The sequence below is a fragment of the Sylvia atricapilla genome, chromosome 6 (assembly GCF_009819655.1).
Source record: "Sylvia atricapilla isolate bSylAtr1 chromosome 6, bSylAtr1.pri, whole genome shotgun sequence".
Classification (NCBI taxonomy): domain Eukaryota; kingdom Metazoa; phylum Chordata; class Aves; order Passeriformes; family Sylviidae; genus Sylvia; species Sylvia atricapilla.
In genome coordinates, this window is record NC_089145.1 from 23,829,486 (window position 1) to 23,847,039 (window position 17,554).

The following is a 17,554-nucleotide window of genomic DNA, read 5'->3' on the forward strand; positions in this document are numbered from 1 at the left end:
GAGGTTCACTCCCAGAATTGTCAGCAATGAATGGTAACATGTAAAAGTCATTTTCGGGTGACCCTTTCACCCTCTTTATTAAAATTATTTTTTAAAAATTATGGTAGATAAGTATAATGTCTGATTTGGAGATCACTGCAGCTGATATCATCACTGAAACTAAATTCTTCTCAAGCTGCAAATAAAAAAATATCTCAAAGCTTGTGATGTGGAAGCTTTTTGCTTTCATAGGAAGGATGACTATTGCTTCTTCTGTCGTAATTGTTTGATCCCTCTTTAGGTTTATTCTTTTTAAATCTTGTTCTTGCTACAGAATAATGTTCGTGCAGCTGCACTAGCAACTGTAAATGCCTGGGCCGAACAAACTGGCATGAAAGAGTGGTTGGAAGGGGAAGACCTGTCTGAAGAGCTCAAAAAAGAAAATCCTTTCCTAAGACAAGAGGTAGGCTTCTGTCAAGTAAACATTTTATGTGTATCAGATCAGAATAATCTGATGTGCTATGGACTGTTTATCTGCTCAGACTGAAATGGCACAGTGCTACTGTTATATGGGAAAACAAGTAGCTCTACATAAAATTGTTAAACCTCAAAAGGCTAGTAACAAGCTTTCTTCCTGCATGATAGCTGTTATTTAGACTTCAGTGCCTCTAAAATGAAACTTCTATTTTGATTAGCATTTTAAGAGCTAGTGTGTGTTCCATCAAATTCACCATGGAACAGAACTGGAGGTACTAAAAAGAGAGGCTGGAATTCTGTTCTTCTCAAAAGAAAGAAACAGCCTGCAAGGAGACCAGGTGTAAAGTTTTAGGATAGTTGTGTGTTAACATGCTGTACTTAACTTTTAATTTTTGAAGTTGATGATAGGAAAGTTGATGTTGTTCAAGAGTATTTGTCTGGAAAAAGTTTGGGTGGATTTTTCCTACTAGCATTTCAGACTCTAATGGTATGTGAAGGACTTCTATTCAAACTCTCGTGGCTTGTACAGCACTATGAACACATCTTTAAAAGCTTTTATTTTAAAACTTTCTTTCAGCTTCTTGGTTGGTTGGCTGAGAAACTGCCCGCGCTCCGTTCTGTTCCTTCTGACCTACTCTTGTGTGTGCCTCACCTGTACTCCTGCCTTGAAGATCGAAACGGGGATGTGCGCAAAAAGGCACAGGACGCCCTGCCGTTCTTCATGATGCATCTTGGCTTTGAGAAGATGGCAAAAGCCACTGGCAAGCTGAAGGTACTTCTGATACAGAGATTAGATCATGTGATCTTGAATGAGTGAATAGTAAGTCCTATTCAGTCTCATGACTTGCTGTCTTGAGTCATGTAAGATTGTCTGCACTGGGTGTTTTTAGGGGGACTGAAAATAGTATCAGAAGCTGTGAGCTACAGCTTTCTCTGCTTCAAAAACAATTACTGCCATTACAGGCTTATTACTTTATGAACTTGATATTTATTCTCTCTGCTTTTCTTCTGAAAAAAATCTACTTGCAGATAGCTTCCATACCAGTTCCTGTCCCACTCTATGCCTTTGTACTCATACTTTAGCATGATTTCTAGCAGTTTGCTTTGGCTTATGGACCCCTAAGTGGTGAGTAGGCACTCCATTGACATCTGAAGACCTCTCACCTGGAACACGTTGCTAGTTTACATATTTCCCATAGATCTTGCAGAAGAAACTTTAATAAAAGATGTTTAAACTCATCACAAAAGTATTTGAGAACAATGATGTTTTAAGATGACCATCCTCCAAAATGCTTAAGAGAGCATGGATTGTTTCAAACTACTTTTGTTTTTGTCTGTAGCATGTATTGGGAAGATTACTGATAGACATTACTAAATTCGTTACTTCTTTTTTGCACTTTTTGTTCTCTAGCCAACTTCCAAAGACCAGGTACTGGCCATGCTTGACAAAGCCAAAGCCAACATGCCAGCCAAACCAGCTCCTCCTCCTAAAGCATCTTCCAGAGTAGTAGGAGGAGCACCTCCAGCCAAATTCCAACCTGCATCAGGTAACCTCTCCGACATTTTGGGACATGACTAAGAAAATGGTGGATTTTGAAGCTTTTTGACATGCTGGATGAATAAACATACTTAGCTGGAGAAGAGATATTCAGCATAGAGTTCTGGTATTTCTTGCATTTGAATCAGCTTCCAGTGTAGGAGGGTGTTTCCTTTCCACACAACCATCTGTCAGCTGCTATTTCAAAACTTGAAAATATCTACTTGGTATTGAAGCTAAAACCAAGCTGGGCTTAAGGGGGAGTTTTTTTATGATACTCATCTGATTTTAATGTCATTTTTTTAATGTTTTCAATTTGGATTTTTTTTTGGACTGTTTCCTCAGTGTAGTTCACTGTGGGACTGCCAGAATGCTTGTGTGTTGGGATTAGGGGACAATTGATTTGAAGTAGTACTTGCCTGCTTAAGCCAGGTGCAGCTACAGCTCTAGACATTAGCTTGCACAGTATATATGTCTGCATTTTTTAATTGTTTTGAAAGATGACATATTGGCTGACATAGCATGATCTTAATTAGGAAAACTTGGTATGCTAACACAGAATTTAAGGGACTTCTTCACTGGGTCTAAAATCCTCAGACATATGTATGGTTAATCGTATTGTGTCCACAGTTTTTCTTATGTCCTAAGAACAAAAAACTGGTCACCTGAAATGGGCTTCTGGATAACTTTAAACGGTCTGTTGTTTCTCCAGCATTTGCTGATGATTTGGGGTCTAACACCATGGAATCCAAGCCTGATCTCAAAAAAGCCAAAGCAGGAGGACTCTCCTCTAAAACTAAGGTATGTTTTTTGCATTTTGTGTAAATTCAGTTTTATGGAGTTAGTAGATGTGTTTTGTTAATGTGTAATAGATAGAAGAGTGTAGTCCTTGGTAGGGACAACTTTTACTAAAAATCTTCATGCTTGTCTGAATTCTGAAATGACAGGCATTCCCATGTCACTTAGCTGATCACTGCTTTTGTCATTACTTGTTTAATTTCTAAAGTCCATATTGTCCAGAAATCCATCTTATGAGCAACTCAGTCTGTTCTAATTTTTCTTGGCCTCTTTGATTTTATGCTACTGGGAATTCATTCTTCCCATTCCAGGGCAAATGTTACACTTGAATGTTGATTTTGAGCCCATGTATCAAAGGAAATTCATCTCTGCCTTACAGTATGAAGGGTAAAAAGTTCTCAATCAAAAGTGCAAAAGGGGAAGGAGTATGCTTAAAAACATAATCTCAATTCATTACAATCAATTTTTGGTTGGGTTTTTCTGTTGTTTTGTGTTAAAATATTTTTTTATGTTAATAATAAAGTCTGTCCTGTGTATGCAATTAAAAAAACCCCAGTTTTTCTACAGTCCTGTTGTCTCCATTGTCTGAGGTAGTGCTGTAACAAGAACATTTGATGTAGGTCCATATTGTGGCAAGAATGAGCAAAACAAACTTTGAAGGATGTTGTAGGTTTGCTGAAGTCGATGCAGTGTTCTGTCAGAAGTCTGCTGGTAGAGTTCAGACCTTTCTTGTCAGACAGCTGTTTACTCTTAAGAGTTTCCATTCCAAACCTTTTAACACATTCACAGCAAAGACTTTTTGTGGCTTATTTACAGCAGTCAGATGTTAATAGCCATATGTCCAAGGGTAATGCCTGCCTGTCCAAAGCTAATACAACCCTCAGCAAGGGCAGTTCAAGTCTGACAAAGAGCCAGTCTATCAAACAGGTACCACATTGGCTTTTAGGGATGTGTGTGGGTGACTAGCACACTGGTTGAGAGTGATGTGTCATAATTCACAGGCTACTACTGTGCACACTTCAGGGGAGTGCTTCACAGCAGCTGAGCACACACTTCTAAACTTCTAATCAATATTTCTCTTTCAGCTTCTCTCTGGCTCTTGTACACATGGGCAGCATGAGGGTGGCAAGGATCTACGCTTGCAGTTGCTGGGAATGAGGCATAAATATGGCTTGTGTTGCCTTCTAATACCTTGCTTCTTTCAGGGTGTACAGGGAAAGAAGGTACTAAGCAAGCCTAATCTGAAGGAAGATGATGATAAATCAGGCCCTATTTTTATCATTGTCCCAAATGGGAAGGAACAGAGGATGAAAGAAGAGAAAGCTCTGAAGGTGAGAAAAATCAGAATGTGTTTACAAGTTTTGAAGTGGAGGCTTTTAATACATTCTTTAGTTTTTAATTTAGAATTAAGCATACTGTGGCATGTGCTAGCCACTATCCATCTTTTGGAGTCTTCTTCTTGAGTTGAATGCCATACATCAATAGTGGCCTTACTGTGGTGTTTCTTTTTTTATTTCAAATTTTGTACAATATACACTGTCATAAAAGCCAAAGGTCTTTTTACATTTTTCAAGTTGTGAAGTATTATTAAGCTTGATCAAATGTTTTTAGGTACAATGTCAGAGTTCTAGGGTATATTGCAAATTCTTTAATATACTTATTTTGAGCAGCCCCACTTAGCAATTTGTAGGGAAATTCAGTTACTGAAAATATACTTGTTATTTGTAGCTTGCTAGTAGGTAGGCCTGTGTGGAGGTTAAAAACAGCAGCTTTAAGTGATAATTACTAAGATAATGACATAAGGATAACCAGTCCATATAAAGAAAACTTGCCATGTAAAAAAAAAGTTGAGCAAACACCACTGATTTTTCATTACTTACTGACAGTAAGAAGGCTTTGTAAACAGATTCTAAAGCAGAATTAAAAGATGTTCAATCAGCAGCATCTGTCAGGAGGAAAAGATACTGCTTGTTGTGAATTCTAAATCCTGCCTTTTACAGGTGTTAAAGTGGAATTTCACTACTCCCCGTGATGAATATATCGAACAGCTGAAAACTCAGATGTCCACTTGTGTGGCCAAATGGCTACAGGATGAGATGTTTCATGCAGACTTCCAGCACCACAACAAAGCACTGACTGTTATGATTGAGGTGAGTTTGGTTTGGTGGTAGAAGATGAGGCTGATAAAATTACTTTGTTATGAAAGTTACTGCTTGAATTAAAATCAAACAGAAGTTCTCTGGGGAGCCAGGGATCACTGTTCTGTGTAGTTGAAACCTAAACATACATAGAAGTAATTTTCAGAGGCATGATGAAGTTGGTGTTAATACTGTTTCTCGGTAGAAGGGAATAGTACTTCCTCACCAGAGACTTCTTACAATTTCAGAAAGCCGTATAAGTTGAAAGTGACTACGAATGGTTCCAAGAATCTACCCATAAATGTAGATCATCTTACCAGACATAGCTTAGCTTATTTTCTTGTTTAACAGTGTATATGTGTGTTTCGTTTACATAACTTTTTTTTACTTCCTTCAAGCACTTGGAGAGTGAAAAAGATGGAGTCATCAGCTGCCTGGATTTGATCCTAAAATGGCTTACCCTGCGGTTCTTTGATACAAACACAAGTGTTTTGATGAAAGCACTTGAATACCTTAAACTGCTTTTCAATTTGCTGAGTCAAGAAGAGTATCACCTCACTGAAAATGAAGCATCCTCTTTCATCCCATATCTTATCCTGAAGGTACAATTTGTTTTACAGAAACTAAAGATATTTTTCATGAGAAATATGGCAGAATACCATCAAACACTGCAATATGTTTATTCTAAATATATTGTGAATGGAGTTAAATCCAGTTGGTGGCTGATGTGAGATTCAACAAGCCATGGGTTTTTTTTACCTAGAGAAAAGGAGACTCAGGGAAGATCTTAATGCTTTTTATAATTACCTGAAAGGAGATTGTAGTGAGAGGGGTGTTGGTATTGTCTTGTCAAGTAACAAGTGAATAGAATGAGGGCAAAAGGCCACAGATTATTGTAGGGGAGGTTTACATTGCATATTCAGAAAAATTTCTTCACTGAATGGGTTGTCAATCACTGAAACAGGCTGCTCAGGGAAAAGGTTGTCTCCATCACTGGAAATATTTAGAAGACATGGGGACACAGTTTAGTGGTAGACTTGACAGTGCTGATTTAACAGTTTGACTTGATTTTGTTGTCTTTTCTTACCTTTATGATTCTGTATTGCATATTTCCCTTTAAAAGCCTTTGACAAAAATGGGATTTTGCCTTGAGAATGATTCTGGCTTTCCTAAGACTGTTTAGAATAGTCAAAAGTATCATGAGACTGTATAAAGTATTCTGTATTTCTTCCCCTCTTCTTGATTTTTCTTTTTTACATTAATTTTCCATTAGGTAGGAGAACCGAAAGATGTCATCCGTAAGGATGTGCGTGCCATTCTGAACAGAATGTGTCTCATCTATCCAGCCAGCAAGATGTTCCCTTTTATCATGGAGGGGACAAAATCAAAAAACTCCAAACAACGTGCAGGTGGGAAATGGCCTGTTGAACTGCACATGTGCAAAGTACTTGAAATTGCTTTGGTTTGCATCTTGAAAAGTGCAGCATAAGAGTGTTGGGTGGGATATTTGTGTGCACATGGCATTCTGTGCAGCCTTTTATTTTTGTGTTTAAAATATGAGAATTTTATAAGAATTTTATGAGAAGTAGTATGATACTGCTTTTTTTTTTTTTGGTGTCTTTGTACCTTCCAAAGATAAGTAATCTCCTAAGTTGCTATGAGTATTTTGAGTCTATGGAGTAGGCTTGTTTTTTTAGTGAAACAATGCTGGGGAGAACAGTGACAATACTACTTTGCTACTCACCAAGGGAATCAGTTAATCTGATCAAGACATGTCTCTATACTGTACATCTGTCTCACCACAAGTAATATCTTAAATGAAGTTGTGGTGTTTGTAGTTCAAACTCCTTCTTGGTCACTTTGAGGGTATCTTCTCCTGGTACAAGCAGAAAGTTAAATTCTATACATAATATAGTATTGCAAGCTTGCAATTGTTTACCTGAATGTGATGTTAACTGCACCATTGCTCATACATGGTTATGGGAAATACTGGCAGTGTAGAGGGATGGATGACTGGCAGCTTTTAGATACTATCTGTGAAGTAGTCTGCTGTAGCTTACTATTGAGCCCATAAATCACCTAGAGTATAAGTATCATCAGCTTTGTGATTAGCAGTTCTCTATAGTGAATGTTCAAGTTGTGCAAGCAACACAGGAATTGGGAGGGCTCTCTTTCCAGCAGCTTTACAGTTGAATGTGCATATGTTATTTTCTTCTTTTAGAATGCTTGGAAGAGCTTGGATGTCTAGTTGAATCATATGGCATGAATGTATGCCAGCCAACTCCAGGAAAAGCCTTAAAGGAAATGGCAACTCACATTGGTGACCGGGACAACACTGTACGCAACGCTGCTCTGAACACCATCGTGACTGTCTACAACGTCCACGGTGACCAAGTGTTCAAGCTGATTGGAAATGTCAGTATAACTGCAAATACATTTATGGGGGTTTTGGGGGTAGGGTGCTGTGCTTGGTTTGGTTTGTGGGATTGTTTGTGTAGGATTTGATGGTTTGGTTTTTCTTCAAGTTCTTACACTTTTTGGGGGATTAGCACTGTTTTGCTTGTGATCGGTCATGGTACATCTTGCTGTTGGCATCAACAGCATTTTGTAGTTTTGAAAATAATTTACTGCATCATACATCCTCTGTTGGCTGTTTGGGTAATCCCAGGTTGTAGAATATATTAAATCCTAGAATGGTTTGGGAAGGGACCTTACCATTTAGTTCCAAACCCTCTGCCATGGGGCAGAGACATTTGAACACTTCCAGGGACTGGCTATCCTGTTTCATTGCCTCAGCCATTTTCACAGTCAAGAGTATCTAGTCCAATCTAAATTTGGCTTCTTTCATTTTAAAGTAATTACCACTTTTCTATCACTGCATGCTCCTGTTGGAAGTCCCTCTCCAGCTTCTTTGTAGGCCCCCTTTAGGTACTGGAAGACTGCACTGAGGTCTCCCCAGTGCCTTCTCTTCAGCATGCTCTCAATCCCAACTCTCAGCCTGTCTCCAGTCAGAGAGATGTATATAATGTGGATGTGCATGAATGAAAACTGGAAAAAAAAAGAAAAACACTGACCTTCATGAGAATTAAATTGTTCATAAAAAGTAACTTGTGTTATAATCAACTGTACAAGTAACACATCTGATTCAGACTATTTGGATAACTGATTTGGCAAAAAAGGCTAGTTTTTGGGGCTCCATTAAGTCCTCAGCTTTTTTTTAATGCCCAACCTATCCAATTGCATTGTAGCTGAAGTTTGCTAGGTTCAGCTTACTTGTTTTATCTTATTGCATTTCATTTTTAAAGTGTCAGTACTATGTTGCTTTGTATTGCTGCTGTTTTGCTCTCTGAAAATCATACCTTGCCATTATCATCTAAAATGTATTAAAAGTTACGGGTGGCAAAACTCAGTTTTCAGTGTCCAGCAATGGAAAGCAAGTTCACTGTTTGTAATTACTGTGCATATCAGATTAAGTAAAATGAATTCTAATTTGACTCAAGAGCAGTTACATCATTTTATCCAGTTCTGTTATGTGGATTTGGTCTTTGTAATGCTTCTAGCAGCACTAAAACTGATTAGAATGTGATAGGTATTTTAATGCCTTTGCAGCTTTGTTGCATTGTATATGCCATAGGGTATACCAGCTATTGGATGGGTGTTTTGTGGAATATGACAAACAAGGAAAGCAAGGGCTCTTCTCTTTTTTTTTTTTTTTTCTTTTTTTTTTTCCCAACTTCCAGCTTCTTGAAAAGTTGAAATTTAATGTGATTCTTACTTTCTCTGTTAACTGTTCCCATGATAGTTCATGTTGCATTTTCATTAACATCATAGACTTCTATCCTATTTAACTGTTGTTCAGAGTGCAATGTGCTTCTGCCTCAGTTCTATGTAGTCGATTTGCTTTTGAATTTTCAAGGCAAAGGAAAAATTGTAGCACCTGAACAGCTCAGCCCTTTCTAACCATGACTTTCTGAGCTTCAGTATGGTCCATCTATGGGTTCTCTGGAAGGTTTCTAAATCATAGGGATACTGAAGAGTGCTTCTCATGAAATTGTAATGTCTACTTTTGTTCAGATGGAGTTTGTTGGTAGTCTTCAGTCTGGTAGATAAGCAGGTAAATATCAATCTTTTCACTGCTTGAGTTGGAGCATCAAGTTGCCTGATCTGGTGTTCATACAGAATTATGAGTACATTGTCAGGAGGACTCTGGCTTCTGTGGCAGGGTCCAGAGTGTTAAAGCACTGCCTGGTCTGCTAAAACCGAATATAGAAAGGTGGGTGGGGGTGTTTTTGGGGGGGTTTTGCAGCAACACATGCAACAGTTACAAACATAGTATAGTACTATAGTTTAAATTCAAGATGAACTGCTTTTTGAAAGTTACGGGGGCTAGAAATAGGTGTATTCTGTATTACAGCTTGTCAACATGGGTTAATAAGCTCTTGAAGTAACACCTGACAGTTGAGGATGTCCTGGTGAGCTTGCTGCTAGGAGGTAGCATTGATAGTTCTCACCTTCATATTAGAGAACTTCAGTCTGTACTAATAAGTATGGTGTGAATCCTGTAGGTGACTGAGGTTTCTAAAACGTGTGCAACTCAAGCTGAGTGAAAGCACTGTCTGTTACAGCTTTCAGAGAAAGACATGAGCATGCTGGAGGAAAGAATAAAGCGGTCAGCCAAGAGACCCTCTTCTGCTCCAGTGAGACAGGCAGAGGAGAAACCTCAGCGTACTCAGAGCATCAGTGCCAACACCAGCATGATGCGCAAGGGACAAGCTGAGGACATGTCCTCCAAACTCAAGTACGTAATGTTGCATTATGGTCTCTGGCTTGCAAAGTATATGTGCTAATGTCTGACAATGTCCTTTTAGTTCTTCTATCATCATCTTTGCATGTTTTGAAAAATGGCCAAATAATATAAATATAAATGTCTGAAATTATTTTTGTCTTGTCTGTCTTGAAATCTTTCTAAATGGTCTTGTGCCTTTTTTCACTGCTTCTCCATGGACAGAATTATGTATCGCACTTATAGGATGTAAGTACTGCCCACTAACTCCTTGGTAGCAAGGCTCTTCTATTTTTCCATTTCTCTCCTAGCCATCCCTTGCTGAGGGTGATGGGTTTGCCAAGGCTAGTTCTAGGTTATTTACAGGTCTCTGAATTTAAGAAAAGAAAGAAAACAGAAATACAGCTTTCTGCCAAGATGACTGTGGATGAAGCTGTAGACAGACATGACACTTCCACATTGAGCAACTGTTCAAAATATTGGGAGAACTTTCAGTGTGTTGCATTAAACTTGGTATTTTGTTGGACCCTATTCTAATTATGTTAGACATAAAGCACAGAAATGGATAGACATGTGTGAATTGTTGAGCCTGGGGCAACTGCAGGCAAAACAAAAAGCTCAGAAACTATTCCTTGCCACCTGCTCATTATTTTGGAATAAAGTCTGTGCTGAGAAGTATATATTAAAATATTTCCTTGAGAAATCTGATACGCAGTATAGGTCCTGTGGGGATGCTGGTAGTCTTAGATTCAGAGGAGCTTGTGAGGTTGCTCTGTACACGTACATCCTGTCCATTATTAAAAAACCAAAGGCGAAAAAAAGCCACTCAAACTTTCAAATTATATTCCTTTAATAGTACTATAAACTGTGCTAGTTACCTCAAACTGGGCATATCTAGCACAGGTACAGGGCATCTTGTGGTTTACAAGAAAAACTAGGAGGGCAAGTAAGTAATAGCTGCTCTTCTGGCCTACAGGATTAGGGGAAAGGCAGAGGAAATTAAGGGGCTTGCATATAATCCAAACTCCAAAATCTGTGCTAATATGAGAGCTTTAGGGCTACCAGAGGATGCTAGTGGTAATATTCTTGCCTCTTCTGTATGTATAATAAGCATTGTATGTACAATAAACTAAAATTCTCTCCTGGTTTCTATAGCCAAAACCGCAACATGGGCAGCCACTCTGAGACAGCACATACAGTTCCACGGGAATTTCAGCTGGATCTTGATGAAATTGAAAATGACAATGGAACTGTCAGATGTGAGATGCCAGCACTTGTACAGCACAAACTAGATGACATCTTTGAGCCAGTCTTGATTCCTGAGCCCAAGTGAGTTTAGTTTTAACTCCTGAGTGAAATCAGCAGGGCTACCTAAAAACTATTTTGAGAAGGTGAATTGATAGTGCTAGTTTCTACATTCAGACTTGTTTTCATAATAGGGTGACTTGAAGAGATGGCAAAACAAAGGTCTGTTGTACTCTTCTGAGATCTGGAGAGCAGTTATTTTTAGTGCAAGACATGAGTTCTACTTAGACATTTTTATAGTTAGAGGATCTTGAGTTTGTAAGTGCATCGTCAGCCTCTTTACAAATAGTGCGATAGACATGGTAAAAGGAATGATTCCTTCCTTGAGAATCCTCAGCGAAGAATGAAATCCTTATCGCTTGTCGCTAAAACATCATTGAAATACAGCAGTTAAGTGTGTATTAAAGTAGCTCTCCAGAAAGTAATGAATCCTGTTTTCAACCCTTTAGAATCCGTGCTGTGTCCCCACATTTCGATGACATGCACAGTAACACAGCTTCTACTATCAACTTTGTCATTTCCCAAGTAGCCAGTGGTGATATAAATACAAGCATCCAGGCTCTCACACAGGTGAGTGGATTAAGGTGGTAACTAATCACACTGTGCCAGACTTTGCCTGCGAGGATGATGAGTTGCACTGTGGTGGAGCAATCATGTCAGGTGACATGGGCTCTGCTCAGAATCTCCCTGATGACAAAACTAAGTGCACAGGGGCCATCTGACTCGCTTTAGCAATAGAGATTCCACTTGAAAGATGCAGAATAAACCTAATGCCTTTTTTCATTAGTGCTTCTGTGTTATATTTTTGGTTTTGTCAAATTATTTGTGCTATGAGTTTGTAAAAACCAATAAGTCAGTGAAACTTAACTTTTAAATTTAAACTGTTTTAAGAGATCCTTAGCAAAAGGATTGTCTTGCCTCATAGTGTTTGCGTGGGTTTAGGATGGCTTTAACTACTTAGAATTTTTTTTTTTTGTCCAGAAGATTTCATAAAGCTGTAAGTTCCAGACTCTATAATGCTGACTCTTTCATTTGTGTACAGGATAAGATTGCAGTTCTCTAAAATAGCAGTAATTGATTGTGTTTGGTCTAGCAATGCCAGTCTCTAGCTGTTGATTTTGGGTGAAAGCTTAGAATACAACTGCCTTGGCAAATGAATTGGTCAGGGCAAAACCCTTCCTATAGAAAAGTATTTGAATTACTGTTATTTTGCACTGTTTGCATTACGTTGACTTTACTAGAGCATTTTGGTTTTAATTCTTAGATTGATGAGGTACTCAAACAGGAGGACAAAGCAGAAGCTATGTCTGGCCACATTGACCAATTCCTAATAGCCACGTTTATGCAGCTCCGGTTAATCTACAATACACACATGGCAGATGAGAAGCTGGACAAAGATGAGATTGTTAGACTTTACAGCTGTATTATTGGGAGCATGATCACGGTAAGGCTTTACTGTAGAAGATAAGGTGAAGAGCAAATAATCTGTGTGCAGAAGTTGTGGGAGAATGAAATTTCTGTTCTTGTACCTAGGTTAGCTTACTATTGAGTCTTTCTTAGGTTTGTTGCCCACTGCTCATCAATGCACCTTTTGAGAGCAAGTGGGGAATGAGAGGTTGGGGAAGGAAAGAAGGTCTCTGCTTCTGCATAATACAGCCTTAAGACTTCTATTAAGCTTTGTTTTTAATATTCTTTACCTTTTGAGTGCAGAATTGATGGCCTGAGTATTTTCAGAAGTCACTCAGTAGAAATAACTTCCTTCATACTTGTGTTTTGACTCTTTTTTACTCTTGTGGGAAACTGGGAGATGTCAAGATTTGACAGTGTAGTCTAGAGAAGTCCCTATACTGAAGGATTGTGTGTAGGGAAAACTTAACACTTTCTTCAATCTGTAGCTATTTCAGATAGAGAGTCTGGCTCGTGAGGCATCCACTGGTGTGCTAAAAGACCTAATGCATGGTCTTATTACATTAATGCTGGATTCTCGGGTTGAAGATCTTGAGGAGGGTGAGCAGGTCATTCGATCAGTCAACCTCTTGGTAGTGAAAGTTCTGGAGAAGTCTGACCAGACCAACATCTTGAGGTATGTAATGAAAACTGCATAATTTCTGCCTTTCTTTACCTGTTCTCTTGTGTTCCTTGAATGGCTGAGTTTGTTAGTCATTTTGTAAGCGAAGACCAATGTCTTCAGAATCATTCAGCTAGCTAATAAAGAATTATCACTGTCGTCAGAAATTGACTGCACAGCTGGAGGCAGGCTGAACAAACAAGCTTAGTATGATTCTTTGTGCTTTGAAGTTCAGCAGACTGTCTCTTAAATTCTTGTACTAGAAAGAAAGAAGGAAAGTGCTGTTGCACAACTGCTGGACTAACCCTAGTCTCTGCTGTGATATTGTGTGATGAGTTGGCATCTTTTTTTCTTGCGATTAGCACTTTTTCTGTGTAACATTATCAATTTATTCCTTCTAGTGCTCTGCTTGTTTTGCTCCAAGATAGTCTTCTAGCAACAGCCAGTTCTCCTAAGTTTTCAGAACTTGTCATGAAGGTGAGCCTGTAGGAGAGATTTTGAACTTACGTGGTTTATCTGAATTATCTTACCTGAAAGAACAGGTGGAGATTAAAAAAAAGAAGTGTCCATAACTTGAAATATTTCTTATAACTTCTATGATTCTAATCTTATTAGATGTCACATATAGGGACTTTAGGAGGGAGCTTTATACCTGTTAATAGTTTACTTACAGAAGAATAAAAGCTTGTGTACGCTAATACAAGCTCCATACAGAGGTGTATAGTCACCTGCTGGGCTTGTTTGCTTGGGCACCACACTGTATGGATTCAAACAGTGCCAGGCTGGAGGTGACTTGTATCCTGTCATCTGTATTGACAGGCAGAGTGAACAGGCAAATGTCTGCATTGAAACCATGAGCATGATCTTTTCTTATCATACAACACCCTTTTGTAACTGGGATGATTTAGAGACAGCTCAGGCATTCTTAATGAGGTTGAACCTAAAGAACTTTTGCTGTGTGTAGGTGTACATAGCATATATATATATTATCTGCTGAAATATCTTCACACAAAGCATTTAGTCTCCTGTTATAAGTAGAGAAGTCAGCACCTCACTTATGCATCAGTTCTAAAGAAAGATCTGGATACTGTACAGCCAATTACAAAGAGAAAGTATGTACCAGAGCAAATATAGCTTGAGCAGCAGACAGAGTGTGTGCCTGTATGATGTGCTAGCAGAGTGAAGTGGCTCAGTGATAGTGTTGTGTAACTTCTCCTTATATAATCAAGTGCTTCGTTATGGAGTTGTCTTGCTTTAAGTCAGCCTCTCATTCCAGTGTCTGTGGAGAATGGTGCGTCTTCTTCCGGAGACCATTAATAGCATCAATCTGGATCGGATTCTGCTGGATATCCACATTTTCATGAAGGTCTTTCCCAAAGAGAAGCTGAAGCAATGTAAGAGTGAGTTCCCTATAAGAACATTGAAGACTCTGCTTCACACCCTGTGCAAGTTGAAAGGGCCCAAGGTCAGAGCAATCACTGGTCTGGTATTTTTAAATTGGATGTTCATGCAGTCTCTAGAGCATTTCATTTCCCCCCCCCCCCTTTTTTTTTTTAATTCCCCTTTTTTATCATTTTAGATCTTGGATCATTTAACAATGATAGACAACAAAAATGAGTCTGAGCTAGAAGCTCACCTTTGTAGAGTAATGAAACATGCCATGGACCAGTCTGGAAAAGCTGATAAGGATCCAGAAAAAGGAGCTTCTCGCATAGTAAGTAAATGTGTTGGCGGGGGACGGGAGTGTAAAGTAATTTATTTAACAAATGAAGTTAATTTTGTGTTTGTGTTCTATCAAGTAGTAATTCCCATTTCAACATGCAAATAATGTTGGAGTACTCTTCTAAAGCAGAATTTTCATTTATGGCTGTTCTGGGAATTCGTTGTGTGTGTTTACCTGAGTATTCTGTGGATATCCCAGGATGAAGTACTCTCCAGGAAGTTGAAATGTGCAGCATAAGTTTTATGCTGTAAGGTACTGCATCTGATCTACTAAGAGTTAGCCATATCCAAAACAGGTTTTAAACACTGAATTTCTCAAGAGGAGTCCTACAGCTTCATTGTGTCCTCGCTCACATTCTGTGTATAAAGTGGCTATGTAGAACCCTGATCACTTCAAAGTTTTCTTCACCTTGGAAGCTCTGTATCCAGTTAGCAGGTCTGAGGGTGTCTTGGGTTTGTCTGATTTCTGTTTGGTTTTATTCACTGTTTTACAAGTCTCCTTTTGTTTATTTATTTAGGAGGAAAAGGCTTCAAAAGCCAAAGTCAATGATATTTTGGCAGAAATATTTAAGAAGATTGGCTCAAAGGAGAACACCAAGGAGGTGAGTGCCCCCTTCCTGCAAGAAAGAGAACATGATACACTAGAATGGTGAATGCAGCAGTTGTAGTAATACATACCAACTCTTCCCTCCCAGGGTCTGGCAGAACTGTATGAATACAAAAAGAAATATTCTGATGTAGACATTGAGCCTTTCCTGAAAAATTCCTCTCAGTTCTTCCAAAGCTATGTGGAAAGAGGCCTCCGACTGATAGAAACAGAACGGGAAGGGAAAGGGCGCATTGCTTCTTCTACAGGTACATGCTATAGCAGAACTGTTTGGTTTATAGAAGCAGAGATAGAACAGTTTCGTGCCTCCTGGTAGAAATTATTATTTGCATACGTTTATGGACTTCTGAAGCAAGCCATGTATTTTCTTGCTGCTTGTGTTGCTTCACGAGGCACCATTTGTTAGGAGTATGCATTCTTTGTTTACAAAAAAAGAAGTTATGACCACACTAAATATAGAAAGCATCAGAAAGGCTTGGGAAATGTTTGGTTCTAACCCATATCCTGTAGTGTGGGTTGAACATTAGGTTGTGTTTTAAATGTGTGGTATCAAGAATTGGTTCTGCAAGGTATAGAGCTGGTTTAAAACAGCAGCAGCAGCTGTCAGAATGTCCTTTTACCTTTTTCCTAAAAAAAACCATATAGGAGGCTTTTTAATAGAAGAATTTTCTGTGCTCATGTTATTTTAAATAGCATGATCAGTTTCTGCAGAATTTGTGATGATTTCTTTCCAATAAATTAGCTTTTTAATTGGATGAATGACTGTAAAACTGTTCATAGCTGAGTCTTTTCATTGCAGATAAATATAAAGGAGTATTCAATGAAATATTAGGGAAGGAATGTGACAATTTATTAGCTGCAAATAAAAGCTGGTACACAGGCTTGCAAAACTATCTGTAACTTTTATTTCTTACTCATTTCATAGTGTCCTGTGAAATATTATTCTTTTTTCTACTACTGCATCTTCTCCTATCCCTGTATTGTAGATTCCTTTAGGAAGATAGGTGATATGAGGTTCTTTCAGAACTTCCTAAATGTGTTCAACTGTGCAGGACAGAAAATTTCACCTTTCATTGTCAAAGTTTCTACAACTGAGAAATAGTAGTTCAACAGTTTATAAACCCAAATTTATGTGCCACGATTGTCTTTTTTTTTCTCTTCTCTAACTTTGTCTGATATAATAGAACATGCTGTTCCATATTGCAACAGTGCATTTTGTAGAGTAAGGTATAAATGCTTAACCTTAATTCTCTGTTTATCTATTTTAAACACCCTTGTAGTAAATTAGTGAGAACAAATCCTTGTCCATGCTAAGTCTTAGAATTTTCAATTCTTTTAATAATGGAAAATGATTTGGAATGACAGCTTCAAGTTGCACAAATGAGAGATAAAGAGGGGTTAGAATCAGTGGTAAGCCCAAAAGTACAACCAAACTAGAAAAAGACAGACACCTCCAAGTATTTCCTACCTTGCCAATTGCTCAGTTCTCCCGTTGGACATTGTGGTCACTGCTGATGCACATCAGCATCTTCCTCTCTCTGCACCATTCTCTTTTATTGGCTTCAGCACTTCTAGAGCTGCTCTGCAGCCACTCCTTAAATTTCTCTGTTTCTTTTCTTGGTTTTCAGTTGTCACTTTTGCAAGGAAATTAAAGGCCAGATAATTCTATACTAGCAAAAGCAAATAACTAACAAATAATAGGTTGGTTATTTCTTCATCCATTGCATCCTATTTCAAGGAACTGACCAAGAGGTTTATGCTTTTCGGATGTTTTAATTTTTAACCTTCCTCCTTCCTTCCCCTCATCCTCCAGGAATTTCTTCTCAAATGGAAGGAACATGTGTTCCTGCATCTACCCACACTGTATCTTCATCTATAGGAAACACAAATGGGGAGGAAGTGGGGCCTTCAGTTTACTTGGAAAGATTAAAAATCCTCAGGCAGCGTTGTGGCCTTGACAACGCAAAGGTATTGTACTTGACAACACTTGTAAATCCCCTGGGAAGGTGCTTGTTTTGCACTTTGTTTTTTTGGTTTTTTGTTTTTGGTTTTTTTTTTTTTTTTTTTAGGAATTCAAATGCCAGAAGGCAGATTTCAATCAGAATTTGTGATCTTTCATTTATAATGCATGTCCTAGCTA

General features: G+C 38.4%; 1 protein-coding gene and 1 non-coding gene across 5 annotated transcripts in view; both read left to right on the forward strand.

Annotated features, from left to right (window-relative positions):
• Positions 1 to 17,554, forward strand: part of CKAP5 (cytoskeleton associated protein 5) — a 52,035-nt gene that overhangs the window by 31,170 nt on the left and 3,311 nt on the right. For 2 of the 4 annotated variants that reach the window (XM_066321137.1, XM_066321138.1), the window contains 22 exons: positions 314 to 442; positions 1,034 to 1,228; positions 1,868 to 2,003; positions 2,706 to 2,794; positions 3,608 to 3,718; positions 3,997 to 4,122; positions 4,792 to 4,941; positions 5,328 to 5,531; positions 6,203 to 6,338; positions 7,151 to 7,344; positions 9,555 to 9,727; positions 9,938 to 9,961; positions 10,868 to 11,041; positions 11,467 to 11,587; positions 12,282 to 12,461; positions 12,913 to 13,100; positions 13,487 to 13,562; positions 14,362 to 14,550; positions 14,665 to 14,799; positions 15,326 to 15,409; positions 15,503 to 15,662; positions 17,228 to 17,382. In XM_066321137.1, coding sequence (XP_066177234.1) covers positions 314 to 442; positions 1,034 to 1,228; positions 1,868 to 2,003; positions 2,706 to 2,794; positions 3,608 to 3,718; positions 3,997 to 4,122; positions 4,792 to 4,941; positions 5,328 to 5,531; positions 6,203 to 6,338; positions 7,151 to 7,344; positions 9,555 to 9,727; positions 9,938 to 9,961; positions 10,868 to 11,041; positions 11,467 to 11,587; positions 12,282 to 12,461; positions 12,913 to 13,100; positions 13,487 to 13,562; positions 14,362 to 14,550; positions 14,665 to 14,799; positions 15,326 to 15,409; positions 15,503 to 15,662; positions 17,228 to 17,382 — 3,129 coding nt within the window. The remainder of the gene's footprint in view (positions 1 to 313; positions 443 to 1,033; positions 1,229 to 1,867; positions 2,004 to 2,705; positions 2,795 to 3,607; positions 3,719 to 3,996; positions 4,123 to 4,791; positions 4,942 to 5,327; positions 5,532 to 6,202; positions 6,339 to 7,150; positions 7,345 to 9,554; positions 9,728 to 9,937; positions 9,962 to 10,867; positions 11,042 to 11,466; positions 11,588 to 12,281; positions 12,462 to 12,912; positions 13,101 to 13,486; positions 13,563 to 14,361; positions 14,551 to 14,664; positions 14,800 to 15,325; positions 15,410 to 15,502; positions 15,663 to 17,227; positions 17,383 to 17,554) is intronic. The other 2 variants (XM_066321139.1, XM_066321140.1) reach the window with 2 other exon arrangements.
• Positions 11,635 to 11,745, forward strand: LOC136363254 (small nucleolar RNA SNORD67). The gene has a single exon (XR_010743956.1). It is a non-coding gene; the product is annotated as a small nucleolar RNA SNORD67 (small nucleolar RNA).